Source organism: Doryrhamphus excisus, chromosome 1 (assembly GCF_030265055.1).
Source record: "Doryrhamphus excisus isolate RoL2022-K1 chromosome 1, RoL_Dexc_1.0, whole genome shotgun sequence".
In the NCBI taxonomy this organism is placed as follows: domain Eukaryota; kingdom Metazoa; phylum Chordata; class Actinopteri; order Syngnathiformes; family Syngnathidae; genus Doryrhamphus; species Doryrhamphus excisus.
This window is the reverse complement of record NC_080466.1, coordinates 16,379,058-16,404,927: the sequence shown is the minus strand read 5'-3', so window position 1 is coordinate 16,404,927 and position 25,870 is coordinate 16,379,058. Positions and strand designations below refer to the sequence as shown.

General features: G+C 38.7%; 1 protein-coding gene across 7 annotated transcripts in view; it reads right to left on the bottom strand.

Annotated features, from left to right (window-relative positions):
* The window catches only part of inpp4b (inositol polyphosphate-4-phosphatase type II B), a 130,109-nt gene that overhangs the window by 71,763 nt on the left and 32,476 nt on the right, over positions 1 to 25,870 (bottom strand). For 5 of the 7 annotated variants that reach the window (XR_009131712.1, XM_058082838.1, XM_058082851.1 and 2 more), the window contains one exon: positions 7,269 to 7,348. Coding sequence is in view for 4 of the 7 variants with exons in the window: in XM_058082838.1 (XP_057938821.1) it covers positions 7,269 to 7,348 (80 nt within the window). In the remaining 3 variants the exon portion in view is untranslated. Of the gene's footprint in view, positions 1 to 7,268; positions 7,349 to 16,620; positions 19,438 to 24,173; positions 24,862 to 25,870 lie in introns of those variants that run through there. The other 2 variants (XM_058082882.1, XM_058082872.1) reach the window with 2 other exon arrangements.

Sequence of the window (25,870 nt, the reverse complement as noted above, 5' to 3'; positions counted from 1 at the left end):
AGTAAAAATAACAAATAAATAAAAAAGTAAAAATAACAAATAAAAAAGTAAAAATAACAAATAAAAAAGTAAAAATAACAAATTAATAAAAATAAAAAACCTAAACTATATTAGGAAAGCAGGAAGTGAACAAACGTAGAATGTAGGGTAGGATTTAATAAGCTTTGCTTCTTCCTACTCCTTTTGGACATGTGGAACTGTGAACTTATTATGTGATTCACTCAATTGTAATCTGATGCCATTTATGCAATTACCATCACCATCATTTCAGCATTTAGAATATTTACTGTTTTAAAAGATTTTCAAAATAAAAGTCCAAAGTCTGATATTTTTCCACATGTCTTCAGCTCGCAACGCACCAGTTGAGAATCCCAGCCTTAGGCCATTTTATTCCTACAAAGGGACTTGAGAAATTTTGTAGGATATTAAAGAGGGGAAGGAGACAAGGCAGGATATTATGCGTGACCTCACCACCCCTGCAAGCCAAACGGAAAGATTGCAGTGCTCTCCTTTGCAATGAGGGTGCAGGGTACAGAATGAAATAAGTGCTGCCCTTTTCCATCTTGTGAGAGGACACACAAACTAAAGTGTGAGGCATGTTTGTGAGACACTTATATATATCTGCGTCATGGTCAAAGCTCATTTATGAAACGGCAGCATTGACTCATTTGCACCAGGAAAGGAAGACCCTAACCGATGATAGCCTGTGTGTGCCTGAACACAACCCACACTGTCCATATTCCTACTTTAACAAGAACGTGAGGTCAATAGCGCTTCCTCCATTCGCTCGATTCCTTATCGCTCACAGCGTGTAATTAATGTAGCTTGTCCAGGTAATATTTCCCATTCTGATGTCATATAAGTGCAAGCTCTGACCGAGTTAGTAATTTTCATATGCTGCCCGTGAGCGCCAATGCCTGGGGGATCTGACTGATTATGCGGAAGAAGAGTACGGAAATGAAGCAGTAGAGTATGGAATAAGGGGGAAAAAAAAGCATAATGAGGAGGCCATATGTGCGTTTATTTCTGGCCAACTGAGTGCAGTTTCCTTGCTTTTAAGATGTATATTCAGTGCAATTGCATTACGGCACGGTGTGCTGCTTGTGTGCGTACGCTTATGCATGCGTAGGTTTTGCATAACAGCGGTCGAGGAACGATGACAACAACAAGTCCCCGTTTGCACACAGACCTGCAATAACGACACGATGCTACCATTCTATGCCAGCTCTTGTTTGATGACAACAGCGTATGTCATACTTATATTTTAATTTTACATTTTTATTTAACAGAAAACAGCAAAGTCATGATGTGCTATATATATCACTATATTGACAGTTACTATGGTACCCATTATGTCATTGGATGCTCATATCACCTCGTACTTTCATATAAATAAATAAAAAAATAAAAAAAATAAAAAAAATACTAAATAAAAATTAAAAAAAAATCTAAATAAAAATCAAAATACCAATACCAATACCAATACCAATACCAATACCAATACCAATACCAATACAATACCAATACCAATACCAATACCAATAAAAATAAAAATAAAAATAAAAATAAAAATAAACAAAATCAAAATAACAAATATAAAAGTAAAAATAAACAAAAAAGTAAAAATAAATGAAAAAGTTAAAATAAATTAAAAAAGTAAAAATAACAAATAAAAAAGTAAAAATAACAAATTAATAAAAAAAAAAAACTTCAACTATCTTAGGAAAGCAGGAAGTGAACAAATATAACAGTTACTGATTGTAAAAGTACCAGATGGAGGGGTGGGATTCAATAAGCTTTGCTTCTTCCTACTCCTTTTGGACATGTGGAACTGTGAATGGGATGCACTCAATTGTAATCTTATGCCATATTTTCAAAATAATATGATGATAATAACATGATAATAGCCATAGAACAAGCAATGTAACTTACTGTCACCCAGATAAGGGTCTGGCTGCTCAGTCCAATATGAGCAACAAACTAGGCATCAATCGACTAATTGTACCAAGCAGATGCTAACATAAATAGCATGTAGCTGCTAGTTAACAACCAGAATGTATAGCATTACTGCATAGTGTAAATGCATAGTGTAAATGTGGTTCAATATAGGAGGGGGGTGCCATGTCAAATTTCACTTTGGGTGCCACTTTGGCTTAGGGCTGCCTCTGCTTCCTTAAAGCGCCATAAATGAATTTACTTCATTATGAGCGCTTTGCTTCTTTACATCCAGGACTCAATCTCGACCCGACCTTTAACCTCAACCTTCACCCCCAAAATATATCCACTCTCCTGCCTGGGAGATTTAACAAAGTGGCCTCAAAATGAACTGGACTGAAAGCAAATGTAATTTCTACGCACTACTAGCATAGCTATCAACATCTCTATGTTTATATTTACCTCTCTTGCTTAATGTAGCTATCTATTTTCGTATTCGTCCGGCGTAAAACAAGCGAGCGGCTTCTAAATACACAATTAAAAACGTGTGAATGAGCCCGACCGCCACGAGGGGATGTGGGAAAAATAATTAAAGAAAGAAAGAAAGAATGACTGGGATAGTTTAATTAGCGAGACTGCTTTATATTTGGAATATGTGCACGACGGGTTGCTTTTTTTAATCACAGTCTGTCTTTGCTGTGAGGTGATAATTACTGCACATTCCCTACACAAACATACCTACTGCTGCCGTACTGCTGCTGCTGTACTATCTACTTATTAAAAGTGAGTACAACTCTATTATTTCTTCTCAAGGGACAACACTATAGAAATGGATATGCTTTAGAGTAGTCAGTGTACAGCTTGGAAAGCAATATAAGCCATTCATTTTCTGCCGTTTATCCTCATGAGGGCTGCGGGTGGGGTGGGGTGCTGGAGCCTATCCCAGCTGTCTTCGGGTGAGAGGTGGGGCACACCCTGGACTGGTGGCCAGCCAATCACAGGGCACATATAGACAAACAACCATTCACACTCACATTCATACCTATGGACAATTTGGAGTCGCTAATTAACCTAGCATGTTTTTTTTGGAATGTGAGAGGAAACCGGAGTACCCGGAGAAAACCCACGCATGCACGGGGAGAACATGCAAACTCCATACAGAGATGGCCGAGGGTGGAATCGAACTCGAACTGTGAGGCCTGCGTGCTAACCACTTGTGGTATTGCTAACACAATATTTATTCATTCATTCATTTTCTACTGTTTATCCTCATGAGGGTCACGGGGGGTGCTGGAGCCTATCCCAGCTGTCTTCGGGCGAGAGGCGGGGTACACAGAGATGGCCGAGGGTGGGATTGAACTCGGGTTTCCTACCTGTGAGATCTGCACGCACCACTCGACCGCCGTGCAGCCTATAATTAATTATATATTTTAAATTAAACTGTGTTTAATACACAACAAGTACAGAGGTACCTCAGTTAACATCCGCCCCGGTTAGTGAATTTTTCGGTTAAAATCCCAAATTTTTGTCTCCAAGCTGTGAGGTCTGCGAGCTAACCACTTGACCGCCGTGCAGCCTATAATGAATTATATATTTTAAATTAAATTGTGTTTAATACACAACAAGTACAGAGGTGCCTCAGTTAACATCCGCCCCGGTTAGCGCATTTTTCGGTTAACATCCCAAATTTTTGTCTTCTAGCTGTGAGGTCTGCGCGCTAACCACTCAACCGCCGTGCAGCCTATAATGAATTATATATTTTAAATTAAATTGTGTTTAGTACACAACAAGTACAGAGGTGCCTCAGTTAACATCCGCCCCGGTTAGTGCATTTTTTGGTTAACGTCCCAAATTTTGGGATATAATTTTGGGATATATTCATTCGGATTGGCATTTTTCTTTCGGAATGAGGTGTATACAAAGGTTACATTCTTTCCGAATGCAATTGGAACTTTTGGGTCCATGTATACGTGGCTAATGTCTGTTTATTCAAACTGTACACTTTACAAAGTACATTCAATTTTACCTTCTGTGGTATTTTCACTTTTGTGAGGTACTGCATGTGGTTAACTCGACTTTAGTCGTGGATTAACATCCCCCAAAGAATGATTAACAGAAGTACTTCTAAGGCAACCCGGATCAGACAGTACATCTCCAGCCTTTTAGCCGAGGCTTTACCCGTAATCAGCCACGGGGGGGGGGGGGGGGGGGGGGATACGAAGTAAGTGAAGTCGGCCGAGCGAGGATGAGTTTTGGGGAACGGGAGCTGTGGGCTGGTAAAATAAAATTCCTCTCTCATGATAGCAGGTTCAACTTTTACTGGCGGGACACAGAGGAGAGACGAAGCGACGAGAGGAAAGGATGAATAAGCCATGGCGGCAGGCGGCAGACGCACTGGGCTGTGATAATGCGATGACACACACACACACTCACACACACACGTGGCATATCTCAAGCTTCAAAATTCATATACAAATCAAATCTTTAAACTGTGGAAGTGGGTCATGGAGATGCTCTGCTTGGGAGCGTTGTGAGAGATAACAGTCAGATCTTCCTACTGAGCGGTACGACAATGAAATAAATCCATGCAAATTGCTTCAATGGAGACGGGGGTTGGTGGTTTTGTCGCTGTGCTGATAAAATGTACCACACTGGAGGAGACGCCACACTTTACAACTTAGCGAGTGTCCACAAAAGTCTTTTACATAAATCAAAAATGTGGAAATCACTTTAAGGACTTTTATATATGGTGATGACAAATCTGCTCAACCAGTGAGTGACCGATATGGTCCGTTCTTGCTAGCTCTTTTTCTCTAGGAACCTTTCCACGAGTTATCAGTGCAGTGTGGTGTTTGAGAACCTAAAATTACAATGATAATACCTCACAAAGTAGTACCTCATAACGGCATGTAGTGCCATGTCAAGGCAAGATTTCCGTGTTTTTGATGATGGTTATGGGCCTATTGGTTATTGTTCACTTCCTGCTTTCCTAATATAATTTAAGTTATTTTTTAATTTTAATTTTAATTTTAATTTTAATTTTAATTTTAATTTTAATTTTAATTTTAATTTTAATTTTAATTTTAATTTTAATTTTAATTTTAATTTTAATTTTAATTTTAATTTTAATTTTAATTTTAATTTTAATTTTAAAATAACTAAACATTTTTTTAATTTTTAGTTTCAATATGGTGCAATGTGTGGGTGTTGTAAAAATATTTTTGAAAGAAAAAAAGAGATGAAGTTGACACAATTTTAATTTTAATTTTAATTTTAATTTTAATTTTACCAAAGTACGAGGTGGTATGACCATACAATGACATAATGGGTACCTTAGCAACTGTCTAATATAGTAATATATAGATATATAGTGTAATATATACATAGTGACCTTGAAATCACATTTTTGCCAAGATTTTGCCTTTTAAAGGCTGCGGTCTTAAACCATTGACTGACAACCGAGACTGTTTGCAATAAACTGCTTACTCAAAGAGAAATTGTATCATTTCTTCTTTTTGTTAAAGTAATATAATGTAAGGTAACGTCTCATCAATGTTATATGTTATATGTTGTATAATTAAGTCCAAACTAAAGGCCCAGGTACCAAGTGTATGGCCCACTATTGCTTGAACTCAACATTTGGCCTTGGTATGACACATTTTTGGTTTAATGCAACCAGGGGCACGGGTAAGAAATGTGTCTTGGAATGTATATGTGTACTAGTGGACATTGGCAAACACACACAGACGCACACGGGTCAAAAACCAATTTCCCTCTTACATATTTTCAACTCCAGAGTAAAACCTGAGCTCAAACAGCGCCACACAAGTCCAAGTCATATTGCTTGTGAGCTGAGTTGAAAGAAATCAATCAAATCGTCCTTCGGTGCCGAGCGGAGTCACCTCAAAGTAACTTTGTGCACCACGCTCGGCTGAGCTGAGACCGGATTAGCGGGACGCCATCTTAAAACGAATGCCACCTTAAAAAAAAAAAAAAAGTATCCATCCAATCCATCCATACATTCAAGCGCAGCAACTCGACCAGCAAAGCTAATGTGAAGTGTGAATCACGGGGGTCTCATCCACAGGTCAAACAGCCTCATGGACCTTTCATACCCTTTAAGGGGTCTCAAACACGCGGCCCACGGGCCAAATGTGGCCCGCAGGACACTAGTTTGAGGCCCTCGCCTTGATATGAAAGTTTAAAGTTAGTGCGGCCCGCGCAAGTTTGATATGGATGCTGTATGGTATCATGTACCCAGAAAAAATTATTACGTTTGATTAATGTTCATGTTAAAGGTTAAATAACTCTTACCTCAGTTAACATCCGCCCCGGTTAGTGCAGTTTTCGGTTAACATCCCAAATATTTGCAAAAATTTTGCCCTGGCTTGCATTAACCACTCGACCGCCGTGCAGCCTATAATGAATTCATTCATTCATTCATTTTCTACCGCTTTTCCTCACAAGGGTCGCGGGGGTGCTGGAGCCTATCTCAGCTGTCTTCGGGGCGAGAGGCGGAGTACACTCTGGACTGGTCGCCAGCCAATCACAGGGCACATATAGACAAACAACCATTCACACTCACATTCATACCTATGGACAATTTGGAGTCGCTAATTAACCTAGCATGTTTTTGGAATGTGGGAGGAAACCGGAGTATCCGGAGAAAACCCACGCATGCACAGGGAGAACATGCAAACTCCACACAGAGATGGCCGAGGGTGGAATTGAACCCTGGTCTCCTGGCTGGAGGTCTGCGCGCTAACCACTATACCGCCGTGCCGCCCCTATAATGAATTATATATTTTAAATTAAATTGTGTTTAATACACAAGTACAGAGGTACCTCAGTTAACATCCGCCCCTGTTATTACGTTTGATTAATGTTCATGTTAAAGGTTAAATAACTCTTACCTCAGTTAACATCCGCCCGGTTAGTGCAATTTTCGGTTAACATCCCAAATTTTTGCAAAAATTTTGCCCTGGCTTGCATTAACCACTCATCCACCGTGCAGCTGTATGAGAAATATGATGACACCAAACAACCTTATCATAACAATTGACCGAGCTAAGCAGAAACAACATGGCCACCAAAAACAAAGCGCCTTTGCAGGGGCGGGGGCAGGGCCTAGCGGCTACTAATCCAATCTTACAGGTGGCTCCCTGTACTCTTGAGTACATTCCAAATGTCAACTAAAATACCTGGAAAATCAGACACAAAGTACCCGTTGCTCAAAGTATCTGCAGCAATGCGGCTTCCATGAAATTGTGCTTGTTTGTTGCCATGCCAACTTATCTTTATGAGTATAGGAAACAAAAAACACAATAACTCACCTGAGACGCAAGGTCAGTCGTTCATCTTTGGCTCGAATCAGATCGTTCACCGAAAACGTGGCACTACCCAGGAAGCTGCCCTGTTGAGAAAAAAAAACAAACTGTTGGTTTACTTCCGCAGAGGTGCCAGAAATGGCCTCATCATACGTTGGTCTTCTCCGGCTTTTGACTTTGCCAGACGACGACGTGTTCGCTGCAGGCACGATGCCACCACACCACAAGTGGGTCAAGAAGAGAGACGAGAGGCTGAGCCCATCAATAATAACCAAGTGAGAGCAGCCATATTTGGAGAAAATAGAAAAAAAGCAGATATTTGCACATTCACTGGGCCGTATGGAAGCTAGGAAGCTAAAACTGTGCCAAGGACGCCGAACCATACCTAACTATGCGAGTAATTAACACGTTGAAACCCCCCCCAAAAAAACAGGTCTTAATGAAAGAACCATTCCTGCCAGGTTTGGTGAAAGATGACTGCCGTTTTTAAAAAATGTTTACTTAGATATGCAAAGCTACTACTTCGACTGTGCTACCGGGCAAAATTTTAGCAAAAATTTGGGATGTTAACCGAAAAATGCACTAACCGGGGCGGATGTTAACTGAGGTACCTCTGTACTTGTTGTGTATTAAACACAATTTAATTTAAAATATATAATTCATTATAGGCTGCACAGCGGCCGAGTGGTTAATGCAAGCTAGGGCAAAATTTTAGCAAAAATTTGGGATGTTAACCGAAAAATGCACTAACCGGGGTGGATGTTAACTGAGTTACCTCTGTACTTGTTGTGTATTAAACACAATTTAATTTAAAATATATACTTCATTATAGGCTGCACGGCGGTCGAGTGGTGAATGCAAGCCAGTGCAAAATCTTAGCAAAAATTTGGGATGTTAACCGAAAAATGCACTAACCGGGGCGGATGTTAACTGAGTTACCTCTGTACTTGTTGTGTATTAAACACAATTTAATTTAAAATATATATAATTCATTATAGGCTGCACGGCGGTCGAGTGGTGAATGCAAGCCGGGGCAACATTTTTGTAAAACCTTGGGATGTTAACCGAAAAATGCACTAACCGGGGCGGATGTTAACTGAGGTACCCCTGTACTTGTTGTGTATTAAACACAATTTAATTTTAAATATATATAATTCATTATAGGCTGCACGACGGTCGAGTGGTTAATGCAAGCCAGTGCAAAATCTTTGCAAAAAATTTGGGATGTTAACCGAAAAATGCACTAACCGGGGCGGATGTTAACTGAGGTACCTCTGTACTTGTTGTGTATTAAACACAATTTAATTTGCTGCAGGCACGATGCCACCACACCACAAGTGGGTCAAGGAGAGAGACGAGAGGCTGCGCCCATCATTAATAACCAAGTGAGAGCGGCCATGTTTGGAGATAAGAAAAAAAAAAAGCAGATTTTTGCACATTCACTGGGCCGTATAGAAGCTAGGAGGCTAAAACTGTGCCAAGGACGCCGAACCATACCCAACTGTGCGAGTAATTAACACGTTGAAAAAAAAACAAAAAAAAACAGGTCTTAATTAAAGAACCATTCCTGCCAGGTTTGGTGAAAGATGACTGCCGTTTTTTTTTTTTTTTTTTAAATGTTTACTTAGATACGCAAAGCTACTACTTCAACTGTGCTACCGGGCTCACAATGACTCTAATTGCAAACACCCCGCTGTAGTGGTTTTCCAATTAATTAAAGCTAAAGCCGCAGCATCCCAGGCCAATTAAAATCTAATTAATTGAATGTTTGTCACTCCAGAGTCCCATCCCAGACAACAGGATGTGATCACAATTTGTAGAACTTGTACAAATTTTATCCAGCAGGCGTCGGAAACCATAATGAGCAGCATAGCGGTGTTGATCATGCGAGCGGAGCGGAATGCAGCCTGACTACATGACTCCAACATAACGACTCTGTGTATCTTTTTTTTATTGAATTTATTGAGGCGTAGTAGCAAGCGGCATATAATGCACTATCTTGACTTAAGAAGCTTATGCGTTAAACTATTTAAAGGCGCAGGTCAAAACATGTGATCTTGAAAGAGTAGATTAGTGTTGAAAAAGAGGAAATGTTAGCGTGGCGACAAAGATAGTACATGTCACTTTCTGTCCTGGCTGCTAAGTATATATACTTTATATATATAGTGGATATAAATTACTTAAATAATGTATAATATCATTTCAGACCCACATTTCCACCATGAGTGACTCCCTGTTGTCCACACATATGTAAATTTTGGTTACAATATTTCTTCTAAGAGGGGCTGCACGGCAGTCGAGTGGTTAATGCAAGCCAGAGCAAAATTTTAGCAAAAATTTGGGATGTTAACCGAAAAATGCACTAAGCGGGGTGGATGTTAACTGAGGTACCTCTGTACTTGTTGTGTATTAAACACAATTTAATTTAAAATATATAATTCATTATAGGCTGCACGGCGGTCGAGTGGTTAATGCAAGCCAGGGCAAAATTTTAGCAAAAATTTGGGATGTTAACCGAAAAATGCACAAACCGGGGTGGATGTTAACTGAGGTACCTTTGTACTTGTTGTGTATTAAACACAATTTAATTTAAAATGTATAATTCATTATAGGCTGCATGGTGGTCTAGTGGTTAGCGTGCAGACCTCACAGCTAGGAGACCCGAGTTCAATCCCACCCTCGGCCATCTCTGTGTGGAGTTTGCATGTTCTCCCCGTGCATACGTGGGTTTTCTCCGGGTACTCCGGTTTCCTCCCACATTCCAAAAACATGCTAGGTTAATTGGCGACTCCAAATTGTCCATAGGTATGAATGTGAGTGTGAATGGTTGTTTGTCTATATGTGCCCTGTGATTGGCTGGCCACCAGTCCAGGGTGTACCCCGCCTCTCGCCCAAAGACAGCTGGGATAGGCTCCAACACCCCCGCGACCCTCGTGAGGAAAAGCGGTAGAAAATGAATGAATGAATAAAAATAAAAAAAATTAAAAAATAAAATAAAAAAACTATATTAGGAAAGCAGGAAGTGAACAAATGTAACAGTTACTGATTGTAAAAGTACCAGATGGAGGGGTAGGATTTAATAAGCTTTGCTTCTTCCTACTCCTTTTGGACATGTGGAACTGTGAACTGATTATGTGATGCATTCAATTGTAATCTGATGCACGTTCAAATGAAATAAAACCATTACCATTACCATTACCATTACCAGTCCTACTCTGACTTGCCCTTACGACCTGGCTGCGTGCGGCGTTTTCCTGCATATATGCAGATAATAATTTGTATCCCGATTTTCTTCCTACGGGATTTGCGTGCCACGTGCATCTCTTGCGATTTTCTCTATTTTTGCACGTACGTACTGTACTGTACTTCTGTACTGTAACTCCCACTTGATATACTAGTTCACCGCTGGTGAGTGGAATTGACTTACTGTGTTTATCTGCACTTAACTCTCACATCTGACTTGCTCTACTTTTAGCTACACTGCTTTTGTACCCTCCATATTTGCTCATTCTGTGCATCAGATAAAAAAAAGGCCAGCCTGCTTACTGACCTTTTCTTTCAATCATTTCCTCCTTCAGCTTTTTCCTGCTTCCCCTCCACAAATCCTCACACGCTTAAGGCCGAAAAAAAAAAAAAAAAAAAGCAAGGAAGCACTCTTGGACGTGTCCACGCCAAGAAAGCGAGCTGACAAAAAGGTCAGTCAACAGAAAAGAGAAATAAAAAACAAACACAGGACTTAAGGTCGGTGCAATTCAGCTAGGCAGCACATCGTCGCCATCGTTGAAGGACCAATCCTGATTTTTGTTGGGGGGGAGGGGAGCGCCTCTCGCTCATGCAGGAGGCCAGTCCCAACCTGCCCTCCCGCCAGCCCACGAGGCCATTACACGGGGATCATTACAGCCCCGTGTAGCCATTACTTACCAGTCCATCTTGGAAAGCCATTCCCTGGCATCTTTTTATGGCTTCTCACCGTGAATGCTTTACAAGTAATGAAGCTCCTGAGACCGGCCGTCGCGCGGGGGGAGATCAAAGCTGGCGTACGGCGGGAAATGAGAGAAAGATGAGGCCGAGAGGAGGAGCCAAGTGAGGGAAAGAGGAAGACGAATGACGCTCTCTTCCAGGATCAAGGAGGATTGATTATGATGGCGCCCCGCTCGCTTCTTCTCCCTGCCACCTCCCTCCTTTTTTCCTCACACGTCTTTGCACCTGAGCACATTGCTGATTGTTTGGTGAATGATCAAATTATAGCTGAATAATACGCAATAACAACTCACCAAAGTCTTAAACCTGTTTTCAAAACAGAAATACTCTTCCATTCCAGCCCTGTAGGTGATAGTACTGCTGACTGCCTTTTTTGGGGGGTCCAATGCAAGTAGACTGTAACAACCAAAAGTGAAAACACAGTAATCTGCACTGTTAACTAGAAATGCACCACTTGAAATTTAGAGTACTACAAATCCAACTAATGATTTCCATTTTCACATTCCATATATTTATATGCCATATTCCATTTCTTTCCGAATGGAATCTTTCCGAATGACCATTCCGAAAGCAATGGTATACATGGAAAGGAATATTCCAATCGCGCGTCTACATGCGGCACTATAATCAACCAGAATAGTCAATGGGGCATGCGCAGTAAAACCTAAACATCAACATCACGTGATACCGACTTCCTCCAGTTTTTCTTTCACTTGTTGGAATAACTCCGTATTTCCTCCGTTTTTCCTTCGTCCAGTCTTGAAATTTAGTTTGGATCAAAAACAAACTTTCCCTAACCCTTACCATGAGACTCTTTAGCCAACTGGTTAACTACCAATGTGGCAACTAATAACTCAGTTGCGATTTAAGCCTATTTATTACTTAAACTAACCATTAGCTAGCCAAGTAGCTAGCTACTTCTTGCTGTTGAGTTATTAAGCCATCTAACTACTCAGCCAACAAATTGGCCTAGTCACTATCCAAAAGTCACTATCTCGATATTTGTACAATACTAGATAATTGTTTGGCTAACTCGTCATTGTAAATGTAAATACCACTTTAGCCAACTCACTAACTAGTCATCTCGCCGTGTAACTGGTCAGCAAACTAGCATCTGTTTAGTCAATTTAGGTATTAGCCACAATTACCATGAGACCATTTTGCCAACTGGCTAACTACCAATGCGGCAACTAATAACTAAGTTGCTATTTAAGCCAATTACTAAGAAACTAACCATTAGCTAGCCAAGTAGCTAGCTACTTCTTGCTGTTGAGTTATTAAGCCAACTAACTACTCAGCCAACAAATTGGCCTAGTCACTATCTCGATATTTGTACAATACTAGATAATTGTTTGGCTAACTCGTCGTTGTAAATGTAAATACCACTTTAGCCAACTGACTAACTAGTCATTTCGCCGTGTAACTGGTCAGCAAACTAGCATCAATTTAGCTATTAGCCACAATTACCATGAGACCATTTAGCCAACTAGCTAACTACCAATATGGCAAATAATAACTAAGCTGCTATTTAAGCCAATTACTAAGAAACTAACCATTAGCTAGCCAAGTAGCTAGCGACTCAAATGGTCAATTTAGCCAAATAGCAAACGAGATAACTGGCGAACTAGCCGTGTAACTGGTCAGCAAACTACATGAGCATCTGTTTAGCCAATTTAGCTATTAGCTACAATTACCATGAAACCATTGAGCCAACTGGCTAACGACCAATATGGCAACTAATAACTCAGTTGCTATTTAAGCCAATTACTAAGAAACTAACCATTAGCTAGCCAAGTAGCTACCTACTCAAATGCCAATTTAGCCGAATAGCAAACAAGATAACTGGCTAACTAGCCATGTAACTGGTCAGCAAACTACATGAGCATCTGTTTAGTCAATTTAGCTATTAGCCACAATTACCATGAGACCATTTAGCCAACTGGCTAACTACCAATGTGGCAACTAATAACTCAGTTGCTATTTAAGCCAATTACTAAGAAACTAACCATTAGCTAGCCAAGTAGCTACCTACTCAAATGCCAATTTAGCCAAATAGCAAACGAGATAACTGGCTAACTAGCCGTGTAACTGGTCAGCAAACTACATAAGCATCTGTTTAGTCAATTTAGCTATTAGCCACAATTACCACGAGACCATTTAGCCAACTGGCTAACTACCAATGTGGCAACTAATAACTAAGTGGCTATTTAAGCCAATTACTAAGAAACTAACCATTAGCTAGCCAAGTAGCTACCTATTCAAATGGCAATTTAGCCAAATAGCAAGCGAGATAACTGGCTAACTAGCAAACTAATTTGATGAGCTAGCAAACCTGAAGGTAGCTAACTAAGCAACCACAAGAAGGAAGTGGTTTTTTTTGGCTAAGTCGAAAAGTAACTGACAATTTAGCAAACTGTGAATTCCATTCAGTCAACTAGTTCACCAAATAAGTAAATAACTAGCATATCTAATTTTAATTTCTGTGCGGACGTGACACGGCAGAGGTTGATGCTCCATTCCCACAGGCGGAACGCATCGGACCATCGCGTCTCCCGCGGTGAGGACAAACGTTGACGCCGTGCCTTTAAATAACATCACAGCACGTCTCGGAGGCAGCATGTGATTGTTATTTATGAATTACGAGCACATTGAAAGCAGGAAGTGTCTGCAGGAATCAAGCGCTCCTTCCTTCACCGCCGCTTGTCCTCATTAAGTCATTAACCATGTGCTGAAACGCCACTTGCACTGACGAGCAAATGTTTGCACACACGCGGGAATTAATAATTAAGGAAAGTCGTGTAAAACAAAACATCTATAAAAGAGCTCAAAGTCCTGCATCTACCATGGACATTTTTTTCCCCAGTTCAAATCCAGAAGGAATTTGGAATCGACAACCTTAGTAGGGATCCTACCTTAGAACCACAAATTACAAATTACGGACCTAATGAGGTTAGACAGAGCCTGTGGACATGTTTACATGCACAGTCTGGATCCAATCTGGATCTTGACATTACAGCTTCTAATCACAATAACCGATTGGCGCCATCTTTATTTGTTCAGAATGATGACAATTCCGTCAAATTGATCAGTAATATATCTGAAAGCAGTTGATTTAAAACAAAGTGTCCTTAAAAATCTAAAAATAAGATCAATTATACTCGATTTTTTGTAAATTGTAACACATAAAAAACATTTTTTATAAAGATGACTCAATATTTAAATTTTAATGAAACCTACAAAAATTACTATTTGGCGGTAATCAGCAGAGGCACTGCTGATTCAATTACAACAAATAACTCGTTACTGCTTTCTTTCGTGTTTTCAAAATCCAAAATCATATATATAATATATAAAATATAATATATATATGTAATATAATATATATAAAAGGAAATTATTAAATTGTATTAGTATTAGTAAATTGTAGCAAATAAAAAAACATTATCAATAGACAAATATTTAAATTAGTGAATATATTGAGTATATTATGAGTATATTAAATGAATAAATAAAGTGAAATAATATGAAAATAAATAAATAAAATTCAGAAATGGTAGTATTTGGCCAACAGAGGGACTTTTGACTCAATCACAACTAATTTGTGGTCAATCATGATAAAAACATGCTAGGTTAATTGGCGACTCCAAATTGTCCATAGGTATTAAATGTGAGTGTGAATGGTTGTTTGTCTATATGTGCCCTGTGATTGGCTGGCCACCAGTCCAGAATGTCCCCCGCCTCTCGCCCGAAGACAGCTGGGATAGGCTCCGGCACCCCCCGCGACCCTCGTGAGGAAAAAGCGGTAGAAAATGAATGAATGAATGAATGAAGAAGTCAATCATGATGCTAGCTATGATGCTGTCTAATTGTTCAAAGTAGTCGTAAAAACTAAACTGGGAAGTTAAAATGAAGTAAAATAAAATACAAATTGAATTACAAATGTATAAATAATATAATAATTATATATTTTAAATTTAAAAGTTCAATACACAACAAGTACAGCGGTACCTCAGTTAACATCCGCCCCGGTTAGTGCATTTTTCGATTAACATCCCAAATTTTTGCAAAAATTTGGCCCTGGCTTGCATTAACCACTCGACCACCGCGCAGCTCATACACCAAAACAACCTTATCATAAAAATTGACCGAGCTAAGCGGAAACAACATGGCCACCAAAAACAAAGCAAACAAAGCGCCTTTGCAGGCGCGGGGGCGGGGCCTAGCGGCTGCTAATCCAATCTTACAGGTGGCTCCCTGTACTCTGAGGTCTGCGCACTAACCACTCGACCAACGTGCAGCCCATAATTTGTATATATTATATATATATATATATTATATATTTTAAATTAAATTGTGTTTAATGCACAACAACTACAGAGGTACCTCAGTTAACATCCGCCCCGGTTAGTGCATTTTTTGGTTAACATCCCAAATATTTTTTTTGCCCTGGCTTGCATTTGCCTGCTTGTTTAGCGTCAAAATTATTGTCCGGTTTGTTTACGCCACTATCTCGGATCTTTGATATAATCTTGTGATACTTTGTACTTGATTGTGTAATGGATTGTGGGCTGTGGGGGCCATTTCAGGGCAATAGCGTTTGTATACACAAAATATGCAGGCCATGTAAAAGAGACACAGAATTTTACGGCTTACAGAGAAGACCGTTGTCATTTCAGACGTATATAAATGTAAACGAGTGACTCGTGAATTAGTTTTACAATTTTGCAAATAACACAAAAATGTGTTTATTTTGTGCTATTTTGTTAATTGATGATTTTGTGAATTTTTCTTTTTCCAACAAAACTAGGCAAAATATGTTAAATGTTCACTTGTCCATTCATTTGTCATGTGTAATGATTTTTTAATCATTTTCTGCGTGTGAAACTATAATTATTGTCTGTAAAATGTGCTTTGTGTTAACATTTTGGGGCGTCTGGAACAAATTAATTGGATTCACATTATTTTCTATGGGAACAATTGCTTTGGTTAGAGTCCGTTTCGGTTTAAGTCGGTCTTTTTGGGACGGATTAATGATGTTAACCAAGGCACCACTATACTACTGCTTTGACCAGTCATCTCAACTAATTTGCTGTCTCAAGAAGAAAAATTATGTACGCCATTTCTTACATCGCATTGAATTAACTATTAAAATACATACATGTAAATAACAGGATCAATATGACTGTATGTTAATTCTTGTAATACATGTAAAAGTATTCTTAACATATTCTTATAAATTATTTTGAAAACATACATTTAAAAAAAAATAACTTAATTGATATTGTTGACATTGATCACAGTCGATGAAAGAAATGTAGTCCACGGCTATAGCGGCTAAAGACACGACACAACATATACAGTAGGTAAGTGGACTTACAACGATGTAGCGGACACCCCCAGCTGCAGCAGCCAGAAGATCTCAGTATGACGGTAAGGTCAAAAGAAAAGACACACGGCTTCCCTTCTTCCTCCTCTAAATAACAACAACAACAACATTGTTCCTCCTCCTCCTCCGAGTACGTCCTTTGGTCGGCTTTCAATTAAGTCCACATGACTCCCGTGTCGAGCAACAGGCAAACAGACGCTCCGGCAGACGTCTCTGCTGTGACTGGGAGCTCAGTTTTTAGACTGAGAGACCAGAGAGAGGGGCGGAAAGGGGGGGGGGGGGCATCACAGAAGAAGACAGGAAGGACGGAGAGAGAGAGAGAGAGAGAAGGGCATAGAGGAAGCTGCTGCTTGTGACTCACATGCCCCCCAGTTTGCAACAACTGTGCAAGAGAAAGGCGGGGCTACCTTGTTAGCTATTTATTTATAAGTAGCTGGTTACCTCGTTAGCTCGGTGACTAAATAGCTTTGTATGTATTTAGTTGCCAGGTTAGCCTCCCCGACTTTGTTGTTTTTTTTTTGGCCGTCATCCTGTACATCAACCAATAAACACGAAGAGAGAGATGTGTCGCCACCTAGTGTTGCGGAGGGGAATTAACACTGAATTATGCCACTAAATCAATTTAGTTTAATTGTTGAAGTATTTTTTTTTTGTTATTTTGTTGTTTTTTTTAAACGAGAAATTGTCCACCAACCAGTTCAGTAACCAGTTTGAGTATTTTTCGTGCTATTTGATAAAGTAAGGTAACATCAGTACTTTTTCTTGACTGTTTGACAACCTTTTAGCTAGCGCAACAGAATTTATCCGATTTTTCTTTTCTAGTCATGTTTCCTGATGTAATCGTACTTAACGAAACAAATTCCGACACAAGTCTTAAAAAAAAGTCATGTTAGCTATTTAGTCATGTTAGCTATTTATTTATAACTAGCTGGTTACCGCGTTAGCTCGGTGACTAAATGGCTTTGTATGTATTTAGTTGCCAGTTCAGCCTCCCCGACTTTATTATTTTTTTTTGTGCCGTCATCCTGTACATCAACCAATAAACACGAAGAAAGACATGTGTCGCCACCTAGTGTTGCGGAGGGGAATTAACACTGAATTATGCCACTAAATCGATTTAGTTTAATTGTTGAAGTATTTTTTTTTGTTGCTTTTGTGGGTTTTTTTTTAATGAGAAATTGTCCACCAATCAGTTCAGTAACCAGTTTGAGTATTTTTCGTGCTATTTGATAAAGTAAGGTAACATCAGTACTTTTTCTTTACTGTTTGATAAGCTTTTAGCTAGCGCAACAGAATTTATCCCATTTTTCTTTTCTAGTCATCTTTCCTGATGTAATCGTACTTAACGAAACAAATTCCGACACAAGTCTTTAAAAAAAAAATTACTACAGTACTTTTTCTTGACTGTTTGATAACTTTTTAGCTAGCTCAATAGAATTTATCTGATTTTTCTTTTCTAGTCATCTTTCCTGATGTAATCGTACTTAACAAAACAAATTCCGACACAAGTCTTTAAAAAAAAAATGACTGCAGTACTTTTTCTTGACTGTTTGATAACTTTTTTAGCTAGCTCAATAGAATTTATCCGATTTTTCTTTACTAGTCATGTTTCCTGATGTAATCGTACTTAACGAAACAAATTCCGACACAAGTATTTAAAAAAAAAATGACTACAGTACATTTTCTATTGTGGAGGGGAATTAACATTGATTATGCCAGTAAATGGATTTAGTGTACTTGTTGAAGTGTTTTTTTTTTTTTTTGTCCATTGTCCACCAACCAGTTCGGTAACCAGTTTGAGTATTTTTCGTGCTATTTGATAAAGTAAGGTAGCAGCAGTACTTTTTCTTGACTGTTTTATAACATTTTAGCTAGCTCAATAGAATTTATCCGATTTTTCTTTTCTGGTCATGTTTCCTAATGTAATCGTACTTAACGAAACAAATTCCGACACAAGTCTTTTTTTTAAAAAAATGACTACACTACTTTTTCTTACTGTTTGATAAACTTGTTGCTAGGCATAATTCAAAGGGCAGAATCAGCTATGCCCTAAAGCTTGATTTAAAAATAACTCAAGCTCACTGTGGTGTTTACTTGGCAGGAAGTGGAGAAAAAAACTGTGAGCTGTGTTCGGCGTACAACCCCTTCAACCCCCCCCCCCCCCAAAAAAAAAATAAAAAAACAATGTACTGTATCTCCCTTAGCTTCCATTCCCACTAAAATCACAACCATAACTTTGAACTACTAAAGCGCCATCTGCTGGATTCAATGATTCTAAACAGTAACAAACATATCTAATCTACTCCTGGTTTGTTTTGAGACGCTTAAACCCGCCTGCGCTCACGTGTTGGATTAGAGCGCTTTTCCTCACTCGGGAAAAAGCGAATAATTCTAAGTGAACAAAAGGACGCTCCGCATCGGCCCTTATCACCCCCCGAACAGGTACACTCGCACACACAATGAGACGTTTAAACACATTTACACACATCCACTTAGAAGATACGCTAACGTTTGTGAGGTGAGCTTCCGTGGCCGCCTTCATTAGCGTGGGCATTGGTGACCTGCGTGCCAACAGGATCAAACTAAAGCCTGCAAGGAGTCAATGTAGTCTTACTGAGGATGGCAATGAGGTTACTGAAGCAGCTTTTTATGCATGGATGGAGTACAAACAGGAAGAATCACTTTGAACCTACACACAGGAGCTGGGATGCATTTTAAAGTACTAGTACAATGTACCTCCACCAAGGCCAAACAATCCTGAACCGGAGCATCACCAAATTGAAAATGCAAAAAAAAAAAAAAAATTCTACCGCTTTTCCTCACAAGGGTCGCGGGGGGTGCTGGAGCATATCCCAGCTGTCTTTGGGCGAGAGGCGGGGTACACCCTGGACTGGTGGCCAGCCAATCACAGGGCACATATAGACAAACAACCATTCACACTCACATTCATACCTATGGACAATTTGGAGTCGCCAATTAACCTAGCATGTTTTTGGAATGTGGGAGGAAACCGGAGTACCCAGAGAAAACCCACGCATGCACGGGGAGAACATGCAAACTCCACACAGAGATGGCCGAGGGTGGAATCGAACCCTGGTCTCCTAGCTGTGAGGTCTGCGCGCTAACCACTCGACCACCGTGCCGCCCAAATCCAGATTATTTAAATATCAATATCAAATATTTAGCTACTCATTTTTGTGCAATTTATTTTCATAGCTTATTTCAAGCCGAGTGGTTAGCACGCAGGCCTCACAGCTAGGAGACCCGAGTTCAATTCCATTACATTGCCATCTCTGTGTGGAGTTTGCATGTTCTCCCCCTGCATGCGTGGGTTTTCTCCGGGTACTCTGGTTTCCTCCCACATTCCAAAAACATGCTAGGTTAATGGACGCTAAACAAGCAGGCAAATGCAAGCCAGGGCAAAAAATTTTAGCAAAAATTTGGGATGTTAACCGAAAAATGCACTAACCGGGGTGGATGTTAACTGAGGTACCTCTGTACTTGTTGTGTATTAAACACAATTTAATTTAAAATATATAATATATATTTATATAGTTGTGTATTAAACACAATTTAATTTAAAATATATAATATATATTTATATAATATATAATTATAGGCTGCACGTTGGTCGAGTGGTTAGCGCGCAGACCTCACAGTTAATAGACCCGAGTTCAATTCCATCCTCGGCCATGTCTGTGTGGATTTCTTTGGGGGCTCCGGTTTCCTCCCACATTCCAAAAACATGCTAGGTTAATTAGCGACTCCAAATTGTACATAGGTATGAATGTGAGTGTGAATGGTTGTTTGTCAATATGTGCCCTGTGATTGGCTGGCCACCAGTCCAGGGTATACCCCGCCTCTTGCCCGAAGAAGACAGTTGGGATAGGCTCCAGCACCCCCCATGACCCTCGTGAGCGTAAGCGGTAGAAAATGAATGAATGAATATAAATATAGGGGTGTTATTTCATGTCTAGAGGGCTCTAATCACATTTGAAGGTGGTAAACAGCGACCCTCGTGAGGATAAGCGGTGGAAAATGAATGAATGAATAAATATTGTGTTAGAAATACCACAAGTGGTTAGCACGCAGGTCACACAGCAAGCAGACCCGAGTTCGATTCCACCCTCGGCCATCTCTGTGTGGAGTTTGCATGTTCTCCCCGTGCATGCGTGGGTTTTCTCCGGGTACTCCGATTTCCTCCCACATTCCAAAAAAAACATGCTAGGTTAATTAGCGACTCCAAATTGTCCATAGGTATGAATGTGAGAGTGAATGGTTGTTTGTCTATATGTGCCCTGTGATTGGCTGCCCACTAGGCCGGAGTGTACCCCGCCTTTTGCCTGAAGAAGACAGCTGGGATAGGCTCCAGCACCCCCGCGACCCTAGTGAGGATAACCCATAGAAAATGAATGAATGTCAACTGTTGACTAGATCTTCACATTTATCCAGATCTGCACCAAAATGCAATGGATTCCTTATTGGTTGGGTATCCTGCTGGGGAACATATTGTAATAATGAATGAATGGATTGGATATAAATACACCAGCAAACGTTTGGATCCTGGAGAGCTCATGATGGCTTAATTCTCTCCTTTAGGAATTCCTAATCTGCATTCCCAGTTGCCTCCAGACAAGCACGGACGAACACAGTCAGCTGATGTTGTCATTGTTGGTGCTCTGCCAGTAACTTTGTCCTCATTTTTTTTCCCCTGGACTTCATCTTCTACCTTGACCTCATTTCCCTTGCTTGAAAAGGAGAGAAGGAACGTCTGCAGATACAAAATATGTCTCCACTTTTTGTGCATTTTTCACCATCATGTTCTTCCTGGTCCCTCACCTCAGTTGGACAAACGTGTAAAACACATATCTAACCCGCTACAAAAGTAACACGACAATAAAGAACATACATTACAGTATTTCCTCGCCTCTAATACTGTAGAAACCATGCACAAGAGTAGAGAGTACGCTTTCGTTATTAAATGCCACACCTCAAATAGACACCTTACCAAAAAATAATTAGGGGAAAATAATAACAAAAAAATAATAGTAGCCTCCATGCTAGTAGATGCCCTGACCATGTGACCGTGATATAAACACCACGCCACGTCTTAACTGTTAATAGTTATCCTCCCTATCCGTGTGGAAGTGGTAAGTTTTTGGCTATTTAAGTTGAAAGGAAATAACTTGAAGGCTACGGTTTAGGTCGCTAGCTCTCTAGTTTGCGAGTTAGCATGTGTCTCGAGACCCTGCAGTTGCGCAATATGTTGTAAATAAAAAGAGTATAAATGTGACTATAGTCGTGTTTTGTCATGTCTACAAGGCTCTAATAATGCTTTGTTCATTTTAATCGGAAAAAAATAATTTGTCTACCCACCAACTATATGTGGTTTCTTAAGTTTTTATTATTTGCCGTTTTATTATTATTATTATATTTATTACTGATTGATTGATTTTCTTTATTCTTGATTTGTTTCTTTATTTTTCATCTTATTTTGTGTAGAAAAATAACAATTAAGATATTTGAGAACAGCGGAATGTTTTATCAGAGCTTTTATTGTAGAAAATCGATGCCCTTCCTGTAGATGTCCACGATGGCAGGAAGTGAGGCTCCGGCAATGCGTTGGGCAGATTTCACTACTTTTTGCAATGCCTTCCGGTTCGCGAGCAGTTCCCAAACCAGGCTAACTAACTTACGCCGTTTTTTGACATCACACACACATCAGTGTATTATTTTCTATCGTTGTAAAATAGCTTTTGTTGCTGTAAGAATAAAGTAAGTCAGGAAGTAGGAACAAATGAATGCCTTCCAGCTGTGTTTCTTTTCCCCTTTTTTAGGGGGAATAAAGTCAACTTTCATCTTTCCCGGCTTTGGAGACATTATCAAGTGTAAAAATCACACAAGATCGCTCTTAATTGCTGTAGCTTTTTTTTCCGGGCGACTTAACTGCCGCGCTCGAATAATTTAGTGATAACTCTTATCTTGGCTTCGGAATCGGACAAGTGTAAATTACCACGAGGATACGTGTATAGCGCCTAAGATAAATGATGAAGTGGACTACAAGGAACAACAACAAAGGAGTGAGGGGAACAAAAAAAAATCAATGCGCTGCTTTATTAAGAGCGGAGATTAAGAACTAAATCAATAGTTTAATATGAGAGTGATATTAAAATGGCGGCCTAAGCGGCTACAATGGAGCTGTAATGTCAATACTAAGCGTATTTTACGGCTTAATTATCCGGCAAGTGTGCAGAAATAAGTAAATGTTAACACAGACATTCGATCATTATTGTAACTAATGAAAGCATATTTGGAATATCATGTCAGGTGAGCAGTCGTTTAAAAATAAAAACACACTTTTTTAATTATTATTATTATTTTATTTTTATTTTATTTTTATTTATTATTTTTATTATTATTTTTATTATATTATATTATATTATTTTTAGTATTATTTATATTATTTTATTATTTTTAATTTTTTTCTTTCTTTTCTTTCCTCTCTTTTTTTTACTCTCTTCATTATTTCTTACAGTAATATAACATTGATATTGTGTGCTGGCCGATAATCTGGTATCAACTGTCAACATTGTATCAATGTATAATGTATCAATATTGTTGCCATATGAGGATATGGTATCATGCTTAATACTGCAAGTATAAATGTACCCGTTACTACATGTTGTAACCACGTATATTAAACCACAAAACCTTGTTGGAGGTGTTTTAATAGCAGACTAGCTGAGTCCCATTACGTGCATTAATGACCTGCCTATTTTTTTTAGCTCTTTTTATATCTTTAGAATGCAGAGAGAAGAGAAAGATATCAAATATCATTATTGTCGCAGTATTTTGTTATCAAGTACTGACATTAACAATATATTGTAGATTTTTTTTTTTTTTTCCCCATCCAGCCGTTACATTAACGCCCAGTTTGGACTTTTAGGAAAAACAATCAGACTGCACTTCCGGAATTTTTTGTGTACATATATTTATACTGTTTATTCTGTATATTTTGTATTTTTCATTCTTTTTTTAATAGATGTGTCTGCACCTACTTCATCAAAACAAATTCCTAGTATGTGTTTGATCATACCTGGCAATAAACCCTTTTCTGATTCTGAATCTGATTCTAAATGCCCTTACATGCTAAACAGATTTGCTCTACACTTTATTGCCTCAGTAGGCACAACTTTTGTCTATTTTCACTATAAGTGATGACACAACATGGATGTAAAACACTAATAATTAACAAAACTGGGTTGTGAAGGAATTTTTGGGGGTTCGAGGACCTCCCAAAGTAAAAAGTATTCTATTGATCATCAAGCTGGTACATAATTTCTACGCTAAAAGCTATTGGATCCATGCTTGTTGTGGTAGATTTATATATTTTCATTAATTTATGCACAATGTCAATGTTAAGGCACTGCATGATGTAACTGATCACATTTGACTACGAGGCGTTCAAGACACGTTGAGCTGAAATAAAAGCAAGTAATGTATAACTCTGCCTTTTTTTTAAGTCAAAAGGTAAAAATACTCACTGAAAGTCACCAGGGGAAAAACTCCTTCAAGGATTCTTTCCTAGCGATGTATGATCAAGTCAGCACTGAGTGGCACGCAAGTTAAATATCCTGATCAGCGTTTGCAAAGGCAGCAGCAAAAAAAACACGCAGAACGTTCCTGCTTGCTGGCAAAGACATTCTTCAGCTTGTCAATGCTTGCCCCCCCGACCCCGCATAAAGAAAGAAAACCTACAGGAGCACAGAGCAGAGTGAATGTGTAAAAAAAAAAAGCTGGAAATGTTAAATAAAATTGTATTTTTGTGTTTGTTTATGCAATTAGAAGTGTGCACTTTGACAATAAACTGGCAGCAGGGAAGTCTACGACTGGGCTTGAGGTTGTGAACATGCAGGAGAGAAGTCGCTACCTGGCTAGAATTTAATCAGCAACATTGAATCTGGCCATTTAAAGCTAACATAAACAATTAGCCTAGCGTCCATAACACAAATACAAACAGTGTGGGACATGGAAGGTTGACAGGATTATACTATTTATGATATACATTAGATTGCATTTGATTTAAGATTGTTTTAATTGTCAATCAAATGAAACTAGATTCTTGCACAAATGTTATCCAAAAGGAGACTGAGGGCAGCTATACAACTGAGCTGTAGAGTATAATACTGCGATGGCTGTATTAAATTCATTCATTCATTTATTTTCTACCGCTTTTCCTCGCGGGGGGTGCTGGAGCCTATCCCAGCTGTCTTCAGGCGAGAGAGAGGCGGGGTACACCCTGGACTGGTGGCCAGCCAATCACAGGGCACATATAGACAAACAACCATTCACACTCACATTCATACCTATGGACAATTTGGAGTCGCTAATTAACCTAGCATGTTTTTGGAATATGGGAGGAAACCGGAGTACCCGGAGAAAACCCACGCATGCACGGGGAGAACATGCAAACTCTACACAGAGATGGCCGAGGGTGGAATTGAACCCTGGTCTCCTAGCTGTGAGGTCTGCACGCTAACCACTCGTCGTGCCGTGCAGCCTATAATGAATTATATATTTTAAATTAAATTGTGTTTAATACACAACAAGTACAAAGGTACCTCAGTTAACATCCGCCCCGGTTAGTGCATTTTTCAGTTAACATCACAAATTTTTGCAAAAATTTTGCCCTGGCTTGCATTAACCACTCGATCGCCGTGCAGCCTATAATGAATTATATATTTTAAATTAAATTGTGTTTAATACACAAGTACAGAGGTACCTCAGTTAACATCCGCCCCGGTTTATTTTTATTTTTATTTTTATTTTTATTTTTATTTTTATTTTTATTTTTATTTTTATTTTTATTTTTATTTTTATTTTTATTTTTATTATTATTATTATTATTATTATTATTATTATTATTATTATTATTATTATTATTATTATTATTATTATTATTATTATTATTATTATTATTATTATTATTATTATTATTATTATTATTATTATTATTATTATTATTAATACAATGCTTAATATATTAATAACAATAATAATAATTATGAGTAGTAGTATTGTTATTATTATTATTATTATTATTATTATTATTATTATTATTATTATTATGAAGCGGTAGTAAATGAATTAATTATATATTACTACTACTACTAATAATAATAATATTTTTTTATTTTTATTATTATTATTATTAAGCGGTAGAAAATGAATGAATGAATTA